Source organism: Eptatretus burgeri, chromosome 3 (assembly GCF_056783735.1).
Source record: "Eptatretus burgeri isolate ZD-2024b chromosome 3, Ebu_testis_v1, whole genome shotgun sequence".
Classification (NCBI taxonomy): Eukaryota; Metazoa; Chordata; class Myxini; order Myxiniformes; family Myxinidae; genus Eptatretus; species Eptatretus burgeri.
Window position 1 is genome coordinate 66296545 of NC_140963.1, and position 18221 is coordinate 66314765.

General features: G+C 33.6%; 1 protein-coding gene across 1 annotated transcript in view; it reads left to right on the plus strand.

Annotated features, from left to right (window-relative positions):
- Positions 1 to 18221, plus strand: part of INVS (inversin) — a 671909-nt gene that overhangs the window by 26632 nt on the left and 627056 nt on the right. Inside the window, exon 2 of the mRNA XM_085873805.1 lies at positions 3578 to 3611. Within this exon, the coding sequence (XP_085729931.1) occupies positions 3600 to 3611 (12 nt within the window). The 5' untranslated portion in view covers positions 3578 to 3599. The remainder of the gene's footprint in view (positions 1 to 3577; positions 3612 to 18221) is intronic.

The window sequence follows — 18221 nt, forward strand, 5'->3', positions numbered from 1 at the left end:
GGAGATCTGAATCCAGATTCGGATCTGAAATATTATTTAAGTGATTCTTCACTTTTGAGATATTGGGCTAAAATCATATAAAGCATGATATCTCAAAACTATTTGGATGGATTCAGATGAAACTTGGTGCACAGGTTGGGTGTGTGACATGGACGAATTGTTTCGATTTTGGTGATGATCCAGATACACCTGATAATTTTTAATTTTTGTAGTGATTCTTCACCATTGAGAGATGAAGCCAAAAACGATATGATATATTATATTTTCGTGATGTTTCAAAAATTTTATTGGGCCCTATATGTTCCACTGGATTAGGCATTGCGTGGCAGAGGTATGCACTCTACCGTGTGCCCTTCTAGTATTATGTATGTTCTTGTCTTTTGTCAAGGCACGCTATCTGGCAAAAGACCTCATGAAATGTAGTCCAAACATGTTTTCATGTTTTAGATGTATACACTTTATGCTTCCTTCTTCTTTCCATTCTCTCATTTCATCCTCAAATTTTTTTATTTCTTATTTTATTGTTTACACCTCTTCCTTTTTGTTTTTTTATCACCACTTTAAAATGTATCAGTCATCAATTAAAAATATAAATTTGGCAGTGAAATACAATTTCCATTGCTTGTACACTGGATAGTATCTGGACTGGCAGGATAGCTCATTGGTGGTAGAGTGCAACATCTGGGATAGAGCCTTCGTGTGCTCAGAGTCTACCCCTCCCCACCTATGAGGATTTTCCTGAGTGATATATTTTAATATAATGTATTGTTTTGAAAATATAGTATTTCTTCAGTCAGCTTGAAAGGACATGAAGGGAATTCAAAAGCTTATAGGAAAATGATACCAACAATAGTCCTGTAATTACCGTGACATCATGATTTGCAACATAGTGTCCATAAATTTCAATTAACTTGCTCCATTTGTCCTTCAAACCACTTGTATATGCCAGTAAAATACAAATTTTTAGATTGCTCCTTCAGCCACCCCTCAGTTGGTTCCTTGTCAATGGTGAGTCAGCAGCAATGCATGTGGGACTTCAAATGTCAAAAACAGATGAGTTTCTCGGTGCCAGGAACAGGCTGGCTGTAGGATCATGCAGCTACTGAAAACCACAGTGTGTCAAAAAAGACACCGTGTAACACAAGACTTGTGCATGCACAGGTGTGTTGTCCTGAAGGAGATTAGTATCCCTTGACATTTGTCCTTGAAGTTATTGCAATTCTACCTTGAGCCGGCATATAGTTCCCATATGATTGTAGTTTTGTTAAGCACAATTTTTGATCAAAAGGATTCCTTTACCCTCCCAAAAGTTGAGGCAATGATCTTGCCACCAAAGAGTAGGGTGGGAATTACGTTTGGTGGTAGTAATCTCTAGTGCTTCCATTTTGTGGATTCCAATTTTATTTCTCGAGCCGAGTGCTGAAACCACATTTGTTACCAGTTATCAGACCAGAAATTAAGTCAGCTAGATCTGTGTTGAACAGTTTGAGAAGCTTGGAATGTGATGCCAGCAGCTATCGCTGTCGATCCCTATGACAGATGTTTCAAGAGACTCATTTTTCTGAGACCTTGGGTATGGTCAAGTGCACTTGTATAATCGAGAAAGCATTGCAATAAGAAATTCCAACTTCTGTTGGCACGTTGGCAACCTTAAACTAGTGATCCTAGCATAAGATCCATAATTTTATGACCGAATAATTCTGGTTGGTACACTTAAACACCAAGCAATGTCGGATTAATGAAACTTTTGCACATAACAATCATACATGTAAGTTCATAAGGAAATTAAAACATGTTCAGAGTAAAAGAGGGATATGTCATATTTGCTATTTTGCTCTGATGAAGGGTTAATGGAAAAAATGTCAGCTTCTCTTTGCTTCTCAGGATGGTGAGTATAACTCAATAAATGTCCTGTTAACTTGGTGTATTGTTCTACCAGTACGCTAATACGGAAGGACACCAGCCTCCAAAACTAAGACTAGCTTTCCATTCCACTGAATGGTAATTTAGTTTGTCTGGTCTTGTCAATTACTGTAAAAAATACAAGTAAAATAGACATGAAATGTTATTGCCCCCATTCTTTTAGTAATTTTTCTGTATGGAGTTAAAGGGCTAACTAAAATGGCCACCAGTCTAAAATTCAGCCATCTTTGATCAAATCACAAAATAAAGTGAGGCACAAGTGTATGCCATCATGTCCTGTGCTTTTGCGAAATTTTAATAAAATCAGACCATGCATATCTAAGAAATGGTTGGGGACACAGTAAAGTAACAGTGGCCACCAGTTGGCCATCATGGATCTGGTCTCAAAAAAAAATGCATATGTAAGCCTTCATTATTTATCTGTGTGCCAAGTTTTAACAACATCGGTAAATGCCTGTCCGAGAAATGATTGAGGATGTGTTCAACATCGGGGTTTTTTTCACAACTAAAATTGCCACCAGTCAGACATCTTGAATCTGATCTCAAAGAAAATGATATGCCTCTGTAAGCCATCGTTCATTATCTGTGTGCCAAGTTTGAACAACATCTGTAAATGCATGTCCGAGAAATGGTGGAGGATGTGTTCAACATCGGGTTTTTTGCAACTAAAATGGCTGTCAGTCAGCCATCTTGTGTCTGATTTAAAAAAAAAATAATGATGCGCATATGTAAGCCATCATTCATTATTTGTGTGCCAAGTTTGAACACGATCGGTCAATGCATGTCTGAGAAATGGTTGAGGACGAGTTCGATACGGGGTATTTTTACAACTAAAATGGCTGCCAGTCTACCAGTCGGCCATCTTTGATCAGATCACAAAATAGAGTGAGGTGCAAGTGTATGCCATGATGCAATGTGGTTTGAAAGGTTTGAACAAAATCGGGCATTGCATGTCTGAGAAATGTTTGGGGACACATTTAAGTAACTAAATGGCTGCCAGTCGGCCATCTTGGAACTGATCTTGAAACAAAAGGAAGTGCATATGTAACCTGTCATTCTTTATCAGTGTGTCAAGTTTGAACAAGATCAGTAAATGCATGTCTGAGTAATGGTTGAGGATGTGTTCGACAACAGGTTTTTTTGGCCGCCAGTCCACCATCTTTGATCACATCGCGAAACAAAATGAGGTGCATGTGTAAACCATCATATGTTGTCTTTTTGCCAAGTGCGAATAAAATTGGTCCATACATGTCCGAGATATGGTTTGCAGATGTACGCACACACGCACTCGCGCACGGACATGTAAATCGAGACCAAATGCATAAGCCCCCATTTCGGAATTTCTCATTCACAGGCAGGACATTGCGTCAAGAGTATGCCGAATCTTTGAAGGGGCCGTTAAGCCAGCTGTTTCATCTGCTTGTACTCGGTTGTGGATGTTAAATATTTCATAGCACTCTTTGAAAACAATATCCTGACAGTTCCCTTGCTCTTCCATGAGCCTCAATCTTGCAAAAAAAACAAAAAACATAATGTAGTTGGATTTTATTGACTTACTCTGGGATTAATATCTGGTCATGATTCTCATCATATGTGATTGAAGATGATTATGCAGTGTTTCAAAAAAAAAAGTGCATTTCTTGTGTCTTTACAGGCCCAATATTCAACATTCTGCCATGTCTGCACCTGTGAGTATGATCGTTTCTTGTATTCAATGACAAACTAAAGTAATACAATTCTCAAAACCATTAGAGACACAATTTGAGGTGATATATTTACAACTAAATGCTTCACTTCTAGTTTAGTTTTACTTTTTTTTCTGTCAAAATAAAACCAAGAACTTGGAAATCCGAAATCCTATTTTTGTTTATTCATTGTTTAATTACAGAGAAGTGAATGTGATTTTTACGAACAAAGTTTGTATTGTCACCAGTCTAAAATGTGATTTGCTTTGTGTGTGCGTGTCGTCTGGGCATGTGAAGAAGCGAGAACAAAAAACGGATCAGGACATACCAGAACAGTAGGAACAGGAGAAAGAGATGTGGGAGGGAAGCACATGAACAGCAGAGTTGAAGGACAAACTAGGGGAAGACTTGGACAAATGAAGGATGTGGGGAAGAATGAAGGGTAGGGGAGGATTCAGGGGGTAGACAAGATGCATACGGAAGCAAACTCTCAAGAAGGAAAAACGGGAAATTTGGAAAGAGAAGTGGTGGAGGAGGGGGTTAATGGGGATAGAAAATATCATGATTTTGGATTGGGAATGATCTGAGATGACGGTGAACAGTTGTCTTGAAGTTCAGGAAGGAAGAATGAGAATGAAGAGAATGTGGAAGTTGGTTCCATAGGTGGGGGAAAAAAGAGGAACGAGTGGAGGTGAGTAGTAATTCTGGACTTTTGTTGCTTTACCAGGAGGGGGTTGCTGCTGGACCATGTGCACCCTTTGGAAACCTGGGGGGAGTGTGGGGGGGGAGGTGGGACAAAACATGGAAAGACCAGAGGGTGTAAGCCATCAACCAGTCTAAGATTTGGAAGTGATCGTCCCATATACTCGGCTTCATTGCAGGAAATTCCAGTGATCATGAAGGCCTTAGTTTCCATTGGCATCAAGCTACGCAAGCTGGCCATGGATACAATAGGCAGAGAGTTTGGACATCAAGGCATGGTGCCAGACTGTATCGAAAGCTCGATATATGTCTAGACAGATGGTCTTGATCTTATGTCTGACATTGAGCATCTCCATCCATTGAAGCAGCATGTCCAAGATAGAGTGGCCTGGTCTGAATCCAAATTGATGCTGCAAGATGAGGCCATTAGAGAAAAGGAAGGAGTTGATGTCAACTGCGATGATGGATTCCATGACCTTGCTGATGATTGGATGTAAGCTGATATATTGTGTCATTTCCATTCATATTCATATGAATATTTTGTGTGAAATCCAGAGATTGTGGTCATTTCATTTTTGAGATTTTCTGTTTGTACTTGAATTATAATGGAGCTACATTCTTAAAGATCTTATTTTCCCAGTGAAGAATTGCTTTCATGCAATTGAGCTTGAGAAATCAACATCTGGTTTATTGCAAAAGCAATGAAATTAGAGCAATCACATTGACACAAAATGTATCACTTGCATTAGCGAACCATAATCCTAAATACGTATGGGAACATCGCTTTGCTGAATATAATTGTCTTTGGGTTATTGCTGGCTGATTATTTTTTTGTCGTTTTGCAGCGATAGAGAAATTTGTCAAATACCCCAGCAAGTGTATTCCATTTTGGAACAATGTAGTTCTGCCAATACATATCCACTCAGTGCTTTACTCTTCAGATTCTGCCAATGCTGTTAGTATTGATCTCCCTTTAATCACACTGTTGGAGCGATAACTTGAGGAAAAAAAAAAAAACCGAGCCGTTGTCGCAGTCCAAATAAATTGATAAACAACTTAATAACTGCAGCAAAAGGAACAATTCTTCTCGTGTCTGAAAGGCTCCCAAAAGAGTACAAAATTATGTTTTTTGATGATGGATGTGCCACACTCTTGCACAGTATGGTGGAACAGATAATGTTGTTAAAGCTTTTCCGTCATTTTTTAGATTGCTTTCTGTAACCTGCTTCTATGCACTTCACACGTCTTTGTTTCTTTACAAGCCTCGCTATCTTGCACACTTTCTGAATGCCTCGTTGCACAAGTTCTTTCATCATGAAATTGGGCAAATAATGCATGCTTACTTGAGCACGTACTGTATATAACTCTATCCAAATGAATATAGCTCTGCATTTTGAATATTCATTTCTGACATTTCGATCCTTTTGTTGTTGTTGTTGTTGTTGTTGTTGTTGTTGTTGTTGTTGTTGTCGTCATTGTTATTGTTGTTGTTTTGAAATATCCTTCATCATAATACAGTTCACCAAAATAAAAGGCTTTGCATAATGTTCACTTCTTGCTTTTCACATTTTTCAATGACATGTTTGGTCTTACAACGACTTGTACATTTAAAGTTGCAGAGATCAACAGTATAATTACTGTATATGTGCTTTGTCTGCAATGGACTTCAGTTTGGATAAGCTTCCTGTTGAGGTGGTGAGTGAAGAAAAGGTGTTAAAGTATGTTGTTCGATCACTTGGATCCACTTACTTGATAAAATCCTTACATGAACGAAATGTTGAAAAAAAAAAACACCGCAAAACATCCTGCTTGCTTGGGACTACCGATGTTTGACAAATTACTTACCTCGGGCTGCCCGTTGGTATCAATTCAAAGCAACTCTGGAGCAGTATTTTGCCTTTTAGTTCATAGCAGCTGGACTGCACTGGTATGGATCTTTTTATCCCCACATTGCAATGAATTATTAATTAGATATTAGTGGGAGAAGTGGTAATTGATTTATTGATGAAAGAGCGTTAGCCCTTCCATTTCAGCCTGCACTCGCGACTGATGTAAATGAGACGGGCTACCTGAGAAAATTAGGGTCCTGGGGTCACTTCCAATACATTACCTCTGCTTTGGTGCTCCTCACACAACTTTGTTATCGCTGTCAGAGCCCAGAGCACGTAATTTTGTTGATTGTGCACAGACTCTGGCCATTAAGACACCACAGCATGTGCCTTATGCAAGTGGTATGTCCCCAATAACATGTCGTTCATGTCTTCTTTGCATTCACTCTCTAAACTTCTTAACATAGCTGCAATCGTGGTGATTCTGATTCAATAGGTTCATTATGAGAAACTGCAGTTGGAATCTAAGCTTGAACCACATCAATATGGTATAATCTAGCTTTAGTATAGTTGCACTAATTTGGAGATTGTGAATCCTTTTTTTGTTTTTCAACATAAATGATCTCCCAGGTCTCAAACTATCCACTGTGTGTGTGTGTGTGTGTGTGTGTGTGTGTGTGTGTGTGTGTGTGTGTGTGTGTGTGTGTGTGTGTGTGTGTGTGTGTGTGTGTATACATGTACATATATACATGTATTATAAATATATATATATATATATATATATATATATATATATATATATATATATATATATATATATATATATATATATATATATATATATATATATATATATATATATATATATATATATATATATATATATATATGAGCCTGGTGTTGGCGCAGTGGTTAGGGCAGCGGCTTGGGATCCAAAAGGTCCTGAGTTCAAGCCCCGTTGGGCCACTGAATTAATACACCAGGGGGATGACTCAGCCTGTCATCCTTCCGAGGTCGGCGAAATGAGTACCAGTATACTGGGCCGGTGTACACCCCGGTTAAAATAGGTGTACCATATCCCTGTGTCGTAAGAGGCGACCAGGGTTGCGTCAGGAAGGGCATCCGGCGTAAAACATGTGCCAAATCACTATGCGGATCATACGGATGATCCGCTGTGGCGACCCCTAACGGGAGCAGCCGAAAGAAGAAGAAGAAGATATATATATATATATATTATTTATTTTTATTATATATATATATATATATATATATATATATATATATATATATATATGTATGTATATTATACATACATATTGTTTATATATATGTATATCTTTTACATATATATATATATATATATATATATATATATATATATATATATACATATATATATATATATATGTATATATATATATATATATATATATATATGTATATATATATATATATATATATGTATATGTATATATATATGTATATGTATATATATATGTATATATATAAGTAGGGTGAATATACTGGTTCTAGCTCACTTTTCCCCATGTAAATGAATGGGGGATTTTCAGCGACTCCCTTTTTTTTTCCCTAAAAATAAACCCCCTTTTTATCCGTTTTTCTTTCCTGCTGTGCAGGGGTTTGGCTTTTGTGAGGCGATGTTTTATGGCCGGCTGCCCTTCCTGGACGCCTCTTACAACACAGGGATATGGTACACCTATTCTAAGCGGGGCATACACCGGCACCAGTATACTGGTCCCCATTTCGCCGAGCTCGGAAGGATGACAGGCTGAGTCAACCCCTCGTGTTAATTCAGCAGCTGAGCGGGATTCGAACTCGGGACACTGGGATCCCAAGCCGCCACCCTAACCACTAAGCCAACACCAGGCTTTGTATATATATAACCAGGCTATCCCAAGGTATATTTATTTGTCTCCCCTTTAACCTGGAGGTTGATCAGCTCACTCATTGAACCTATAAAGATTTGTTCATTCTCAAATTCCTTCAATAGTTTAATTTTCTTTGCACAATAATCCCCATCTAAAATATTGACAAACAAAACATTTGAATCTTTATATTTTTAAGATACCCCTTTTGTGCCATTACGAAATGATAAACTTCTCTTAATGATCTCATCTGACCACCTCCTGAGCCACATATCATTTTGAGATTATAGTAAATTGTTTTTCATTGTTCAATTGATAACCATCAAAGTTTTCAGTCCATTCAAGGATATTCATTTTTTCTTTACATCCTCTAACGTACTACTTTTTAAATTGATTCGCTTATTTGTTTTATTTACCTTTGTTTTAGTTATTTTTTCAATAAGACTTATTTGATATTTTTCACATTCATTATGTTTTCCATTTATATACCAAGACTGAGATTTTTCTCCACTCTTTAGTTTGATTAATACTTGGTTTAACCATTTATATATTGTGAAAACCACAAGCTTGGTAATTATAAAAAACCCTAACCCATCTTCCCATCATTAAAACGCAATCTATTTTATACACTCTATCATACAATATCCATATGGAACACAATCTATTCCATTATCTAAAATAAATCTCTTATCATCAAAGGCTCCTAATGCCTTTTTTATTTACTTCTTCACTATATATGTTATGTTTATAACTTCTTATTGTATTCATTTTCCTATATTCTTCTTTCTTATTCATCAAACAATTATAATAATTTCTAAAAGTTATTGATTTCTTTATTACATATTTCTTTATTCCTTTAACCTCTTATCAATCTGATCACCATACTTATAAGCATATGCCTTTGCTCTCAATCCAATAAACTCACTCATTACTTTTCCACCCAACTCATCCTTAAACTTACCAATAACCTTTTCATTCTTTTTGGAAAATAACTCACTCTTCTTGCTGAAATTACTTGTATCATATACTCCAATATTTTTCTTCATATCTTCATAAACATCATCAGTTTTTATATCTAGGATAAAACTATCAGTGTCCATATACAACAATGAAACATTTTCACCATACTCTTTCTTTAAGTCATTATACAAATAATCATACATCAATATCTTTGATAAATCAAGAACTGCTGTTCCAATATAAATTGGTTTATCCATTACAATACTTTCCTTTTTCATATGAATTGCAGAAAAGTTCTCTGAAAAACCTCTTCTCTCTCAAAACTTGGTTTATTTATCAATCTCGAAGCTTCTTTCCAAGATGTTGCGAATCTAATGTTTTGCCTGTTTCTAACATTTTCCATAGTCTTTCCAAATACAGCATTATTCATTAATTTATAAAAGTCCCCTTCAAATTTTACTTTTGTATTTGCTCTCATATCTGTATTGAATTGAATATACTTTTTTCACCCAAGGACTTTGTTTAAATTTTAAAACTCTATGAATTTTAGCTACTCTCAATCCTTCTCTCAAAAACTGTTTTAAGCTTCTCTGATGTAAAACATATCCCTCTTTATCATAGAATGTTGTTAATAACTTTTCTGTTGATTTGACTTTAATATTAAAACTTTTATGATAATCACTGAACCATTCTTTCTTTGGGGTTTCTTTCTCACATGCAAAGGAAGGTCTTTATGCTTATTATGAAGAACACTCGGGTACCTCAAATCAACTTCAAAATAATAACCTTCTTCTTCGTCATTCAATTCCTCTTGAGAAGAAATAACAATATTCATCAAAGCCTTTTCATAATCCTTTTCTTCCACCCACTCTAATTTACCATAAGGTAGAGATTGAGACATTGCCCATCCATACAAATTATTAGCATCAAAATACATCAAATAATTACTATCTTTTTCACTATCATAATTTGGGAGATATTTATTATTTGCTTTCGCATATCTTTTTGAACATACTTGTGATATTCCACCTCTCTTGGACTTCTCAATCATCAAAAGCATATCAACATCACTGATTAAATCTATATCTTGTTTTGTCATTTTCAACATTGCACTCCAAGCTAAACCAGGAGCTGTGAAATAGTGGGCAGGGTCTAATCCATAACAATTTTTATTATGACAGAGTGTTCTAAAAGCCTCAAACACATCAGCTAACAATAAAACATCTGTTTTTAGATATAAATCATGATATTCTCCAAGGTTCTTTATCTTAAATATTTTCCACATTTGTTGTGCGATTTTATGTTCCTTATCGCTTATCTCTTCTTCATAAAGGTTATTATAGAAACTTTCTTTTGAAGGAAGTTGTGTTTCTTTAAATCTCATAAATGAATCCATATAATCATAAGGATAAATTCCCTTACTTGTAAGAATTTTCTCTTTACTTTGAATTTCATTCCTTGTTTGAATTTCCTCTCTCGTAAGAATTCCTTCTTTAATCAGAATTTCATCTTTAATCTGAATTTCCTCTTTAGTTCGAATTTTCTTTATAATTAGAATTTCATCTTCAGTTAGAATTTCTTCATTAATTAGAGTTTCCTCTTTACTTTGAATTCTCTCTTTTATCTGAATTTCCTCTTTAGTGAGAATTTCCTCTTTTGGAAAGAATGAATTAAGATTTGGAAAAGAGTCCGTGGAGCTTAGATTTGATGCGAGGTAGGCTAGTGGTGTTCCCATAAACTTGTAAGAATCTAGAAACCTAATACGAGTTAAAGGTTTTGTGAATATCATTTTTGAAAATGAAATATACTTTTGACTTGTGTTTGTTATGGCAGAAATATTCCCTGGTGTTTTTGAAAGTTCATTTATAAATAGATGTGTATCATAGTTGGCGCTGTTGTGAAGAAAGACTGGAATAAAAGAAGGTAATTTATAATTAAGATTACAACAGGAATGAGCGGGACCTCTATATTTACCAGTAAGATGACAATGGCCTCTAACTTTAGACTCCTTAATTTCCCCTCACAAATATGGCAGATATTGTTCATTCTAAATTCTAATTTTTCTTCTTTGGTTAATTTCATCGGTTCATTTGTTTCTTTCATTAATTTAGTGAGTCTTATACAATCCTTTTCTAATCGTTTTACAAACTCTTGTGAAGCATTTTTTTCCACGATAATGTTCAAGTTTGTTATACTTTTCTCCAACAGATGATTTGATATAATAACAGAAACCACAAGGAATATGTTTTTGATATTTATTTGTATATGGTTCTTTTGGATTAGGAGAAGCAGTATTTATCTTTTTAAGGATACATTCAAAATCAGCGTATATCACAAATGGGTGCATGATAGATTTATTATAATCTTCAAAATAAATCTTTTCACCAGGTTTAGGCATTGTAATTACAGCTGATTTATGATTACTACAATATTTTGAATGTTGTTCTAATCGTTCTTTTGTATGAAATGAATTAAGACATAAACTTACAAGGATATATTTTGTTTGCTGTTCTGAATACCTGAGAAGAGATTAAGCTTGATAAATTATTGATGTATGTGTAATGTGAATTCTTTCCAACACTAAAATATAAAAGGTCAATGTGTGTTTCTTCATTTTTATAGTTGTTTGAAATTTTTAATATTTGAACTTTGTTTGTATCCGTTAATCCATATACATTAATAGAAAGATTATTCTTTTTCTCAAATTTAGGAATATCTGTTAATGGCATTGGGAATTTAAAATCTTTAATGTCCAAGGTATTCTCATATTTCATATATTGTTTTACTCTTTCTGAATTACATTTTGGTGGATGTAAGTGAGCAAGAACAGACCAGAGAAAACATTTATTATCATTGTTCTTAATATTAACAACTGCCTTCTTTAGTTTTATTTCTTTTGGTAATTCAATATAAGAAGAAGCTTTAAGAGGGTTTGATTTTAGAATGTGTATATCTAAAAAGATGATTTTTTTAATATTGAATCCACTTCCTACCACTGTATTATCAACATCCTCCTCTTGTCTTGATAGTTCTTCATAAACCCCACTATTCAAAAAATCTTGAAATGATGTTATAAAATGAAGATCTGTTCTCATATAAGGAGTTTGTTCTTCATCTTGTCTTTTCATATTCATTTTCACTCCCATATAAAACTTTAAAGTTTTCATTTCTTTTAATGTCTTTTTAATAAATTTTTCAACATCGGGTTTCACTATTTCAATTGATTCAGCTATTGATGATGGACCGGGTTCTCCAAATTGAAAAATCCTTATTTTTATATGCCCTTTAAATGCCTCATCAGTGTTTTTAATATAATAGTCTCCCTTTACTTTAAACTCATTTTTCTTGTGTTTTTGTGATTGAAGATGTTGATTATAACTACTCTTCAAAACATCCTTTGAACAGATATCACAATGTTTTCTTTCCAACTCAAGAGGAGATATTTGATGAAATAGATTAAATGTGTGTTTGTTGGTTCGGAGGTGTTTTCTATAATGTTTATATTCGTGATTACAAACATCGCAGTACGTTGTATTCACCATATTTATAGAATAAAACTTTGCTTAAACTAAAATTTTCTTGATGAAAATTTCGTTTAATTAATAGGTGAATCTGTGCTTAAAAACATTTTATCCTCCAACTTTTTCACTTAATAAATACAATGTTTCAAGACACAAAAGACAAGTTTCAATCAATCTCTTCATCTGTTAAAGATACTGAGAAATATGTCAAGGATGTAAAATTGAACAAAGATAAATATAACAACTATTGGATAAAAACTATTATGGTAAATAATATGAGTTCTTCAATTTCCTTCAGTGGAAGGGCCTTTAGTATACCTGGTAGAACATCAATTAAAGTATCTCTAACAAAAGTTTCTCCTCTCCTTCTAGTAATATATTCAAAACTAGAAAAAGCAATGAAACAAGAAAAAGTATCAAAGAACAAAAACCTTATGGATGAAGCTTTAGAAAGAAAAGATAAGACCATCTGTAATATGCAAGGAGAAATTTGTATTTTTTTCAACAACCCTAAAGATGTAAATCCTGATGAAATAAAGGATGTTAATATATCAGGTGAAATGACATTTCGTTCAATAGTAGTTAACGATAATTTTAAAATTACCTTTAATATAAAAAATGTTGTCGTTGAATCTGATAATGAAAAAAAGTATATCGATATCGATGGTAATATACAACTGAAAGTATAGATGAATTTCAGTTTAAGTAAAGTTTTACTTTATAAATATGCTAGACTTTCCTGATTCTCCATATGACAAATTTGAGAATTGTCCTGCGTGTGAAAGACGGGGATTAAACACAGAGTCAAAAGCCTATAAACAATGTATATTCTGTGATTATCTTCTAATTAATGATAATAAAAAATATAAAAAGGAAAATAATTCTTTTAGATTTACACCAAAAATGAATTACTTTACAAGATTGATTAGAGAAATGAATGTAAAGTATGAGGATGATAACACACCTTTCCTTACAAGGGAAGAAACTGAGCACGTATAAGAGAAATGTTCAAAGGATTGTTGTTGTATATTATTCATGGATGTAATTTTCAGGGAAATATCAACACAAGATATTGTATAAATAAAATAATGGATTATCTTGAAATTAAACCTGAACTTAGGATAAAATATAGAGTTTCTAAAAAGCCAATAATAAATTAAATAACCTGTTTTTCAAATATATAAATGAATGATTTTTTACCTATTTGGGAAAATAAGATAAAATTTAACAACCATAAAAATCTCCCAAATTCATTAAGATGTCTCATAGTTGGTTCAAGTGGATGTGGAAAAACCTGCTTACTTTTAAAAATGCTCCTCACTCCCAACTTTTTAGATTATGACAATTTAATAATTTTCACAAAGTCGAGTTTTCAACCAGAGTATCAACTACTCTCACAAGGTTTTAATGCTGGTCTTCAAAAAGAAGATATAATCGGTTTATTTAAACGTCAAAAAACCTAAATGATTATAACATTGAAGATATAATTCAACTATTTTGTGATACACAGAGATGTAAAAAGAAATCAAATCCTATAACTTGTATTCTTAGTGATAATACGGATGATATACCGTCTCCCAAGATTTGGATAAATCAAAAAAGAACCTCGTTATCTTTGATGATTGTGTTAATGAGAGAAACCAAACAGTAATGGACAGCTACTACACAAGAGGGAGACATTCTTCTTGTAATTGTATTTATCTTAGTCAATCGTACTTTCAACTTCCTCGTCGTTCCATCAGAAACAATGCTAATACTTTTATTTTATTCAAGTTAAATTCAATAGATATCAATAATTTTTGGAGAGATAATTGTTCTACATTATGTAGTAAAAAGAAATTTGAGGATTATATGAAGCACACGACTGAAAAATATAAATATATTGTTGTGAAACAAGATGAGATATTAAGGGATATATTTTTGTTTTATAAACAATTACATATATAAATGACAACTATTATTATAAATCTTGTGGGTAAATCTGCTTCTGGAAAAAACTTTCATAAATCAAGGTTCTTGTGTAGTACAAATGAGAATATTGTAAATTTACTTAAAAAACACCCCGTGATACGCATTGTATCAACAACAACTAGAGCAATAAGACCTGGAGAAGTAAAAGGTGAAGATTATCACTATATTTCAGTGGAGGAACATATGCGATTGAGGAATGAAGGTCAAATGTTTGAGGAGGTTTCTCTTGGTACAACAAAATATTCACATTGTAAGTGAGTTAAGGAAACTAAAATCTGGTGGTGTTGGGATATTAGAAACTAATCCAGAAGGAACGAGACAAATTATTAAACATCTGAGTGGAGTGAAGATTTTATCATTCGGTTTTGATGTTGATGAAGAAACTCAACGCAAACGTATGAAAAGCAGAGATGCAAGTATTAGTGAAGAAGAAATTACAACTCGCATTAATGTTAATAAAGAATTTGATGAAATATTTAAAGAAAAGGATTTATTTGAACACATCTACTTGAATGATGAAGAAAAGGAAAATTTCCCTGTTGATCTTTACAATTCATTAAATGATATTTTACAATAAATAAATGGATGTAAAAGAAAGAGCAAGAAGATTTAAGGAACATCAAGAGTTGGTTTCAAAAGTTGTAAAACAACAGGAAGACATAAAGAAGAAAACGCAGACAGAAACTAACGGGCGAAGAAGCATTTGAAAGAAAACAAGAGAAATTCTTAAACCACTTTTAAAAACTTCCCAAGAAAAAATGAAAGATGTTTCCACAGTTCCCACAGTAGAATATACTCCCAGAAAGCTCCAAATGTTAAAAGATTTCAGTCAAATGACGGAGGAAGAATTAGAGCATATTGGAGAATTAGAACATGATGAAGGTTTATTTCAACAACTGGAAGAGATTAATCAACCCCTGATTATATTGTGAATGCTGTTCAAAACAATGAATATTCAGCGGATTCAAAAACCAAAGCAGGACTCATTCCAACAGAACAACCAGCAATATTTCATCTTGTTCAAGAAAAGGTATTGATATTTAATGATGAATTAAGGTTCTTAAGTTCTGCTCAACCCCTGTTAAACTAACTCCGAGATTAATGTTTCTTCTCACAAAAGATGGAAGACAAGGTTCAACTGTGAAGGATGAATCAAAGTATATTGATAAACCATTGGATATGGAAAATAATGATGATAGAGTATATATTGATTTGCTGAACACTCTAAATTATAAGGTTATTCTTTCTGGTAAAAGTAGGAAGAATGAGAAGGAGAAACACATTATTCAGGCTTTAAGTATCCTTGGTTCAGGTGTTAGTTTTCTTCCAAATGACCCATCGCAATTAGTTAATAGACTGTTATTGTTGTTAGGCAGTCAGAAGGCTGGAAATAACAATTGTTTTAATGAAGCATCAGCCATTTTAGACCAGTTGATGAACATGAAAATAATTAATAAATATCAATATAAAGACATTTTATCTCATATTAAATAAGATGAGAAGCACAATCCTTAGTTTCAATTTCACAACAAGCGACCACACATCTTCATTCCCATACCCACTACAACTTGACACAACAAAGAATATGAGGCATCTTTATTGTCCATGGAAACTTATAATACCTTATTTAATATAACTGATAAAAATGACAAGTTTAGTTATAATCCCGGAAGTGGATACAAAAGCGATAACAGTCTCACCCGGAGCATATGAGATTTCTCAAATATCTTCCGAAATTGCTCGTCTTATGAAAGAACAGGGTGATGAACCAAAAATATTGTTATAAACATTCAAAAACATACTTCAAAATCAACGATTAAAGTTAAAAATAACTACAAGGTTGATTTCACAATTGATAATTCATTTCGAGAGTTATTGGGTTTCTCCTCAAAAAAGATTGAAACTAATGGGACGTTTTACAGTGATAATGTCATTCAAATATCCTCAGGAATAAATTCGGTGTTAATTCACTGTGATTTGATTGATGGTGCTTATAATGATGGAAAAAAAACAAATACAATATTTTCATTCAGTGCATACTCAACCCCAATTGGTTATAAATTCAATATGGAACCCAAAAATTTGGTTTATCTACCTGTGTCAGGAAAAACCATACACAGAGTAAATTTTAGGATAACCGACCAAGATAATCGTGTGTGATTTCTTTTAATGGAGAAGTTATATCCATCAGAATTCACCTACGTGAAGTTTTCCAATAAATAAATACGATGGTTATTGTGAGGAAACACGAGTTGGGAAAATATAAAATAATTACAGGGGATGGGATGTTCCTTTCCCCATACTACAAGGAGTGAAGGTATGTATCTTGGTAGAGGATACTATAAACCTAAGAGACAAAGGGGTGTTGGACATCAATTTAGAGGAGATGGGATAATTGATACTCTCATGGGTAGTGGTTCAGCTATTCTTAAACATACAGATCTAATTGGTTCACCTGCTTCTGCTGTGGGAAATGTAGCAGGTGCTGTAAGTAGTATAAAAGATCCCCAGAAGGAATCTCATAAATTACAAGCAATAAAAGAAGTTAAGAAAGGCAAAACTCAGTTGTCCCCCCAAGAACGACAGAAAATAATTCAAATACTTGGATCAGGGTTTCAAAAGTTTTAACATCTTTTTCCTAAATAAATACAAGTATGGAAGCAATTGATAGTATCTATGATTTGGATGATACTATTATTATCTCAAACTCCACTAAAAAAGAAGATTACTTCAAGGTAAATGCAATAACTGGAACAGACTGGAATACGAATGGTACAAAAAGTTTTTGAAATAAATAATCAACAAACCTATTTGAATCTCTCCGAAAGTTTCTTGTTGTGTAAATTTAAATTCACTAAAGCTGGGAATAACACAAACGCTACACTTGTAAATGATTTCTTCTGGAAAATGTTTGATAGTGTGCGTTTGTATATTGGAACACAAGAAGTTGAAGCGGTTGATTATGTCTCTGCTGTATCTGAAATGATAAAATTTACACTCTATACATTCAGTGATAGAATGGGAAAGGGGTCTGTCGAAGGTTTTATTCCTGATATGTCAACGGGAACAAACACAGACCCTGGATATATTCAAAGGAAAGGAGCGTATAATGATGATACAAAAGCAGAAAATAGTTTTACTGTGGCGGTTCCTCTTAAAGGTATATTTGGATTTTGTGATCATGATAAAGTTCTGTATGGTCTTAAAATTAGATTTCAACTACAAAGGAATGATAATGAAAATAGATTGCTTTTTGGTGTTGGTAATGCTTTTGGTGATCAGAATAAATTTGTAATTGAGGAGATGAGTTGGTATATCAGTGAATATACTCCTAATCTTAAAACAGAAGAGATGTTGAATCGAAGACTTAACTCAAAGAAACCACTCAGTGTATCATACCTCAAAAGAAGATGTCAACACGTTAAACTCAATCAAACTACTTACACGTGGAATTTGGGTGTTCTGGAAGGAAAGCCACGATATCTGTGGATCATTTTTAAAAAGCCAGATGGTGATACTGCGACTGATAAGAATAATGCATTGAGTGATAATGCTAAGGTGAAACAACTTCGCGTTTCTCTAGATGGAACATTTTATCCACGAGATAGATTGGAAATTAATTGGGAAAAAATGATTTTGCTGAAGCATACAAGTCTTACCAAAAGGTGTGTGAAAGTAATGGAAATAAAGAACCTATTTTGGATATGACAGCATTTAAAAGTTTGTATACAATCTATGCGTTTG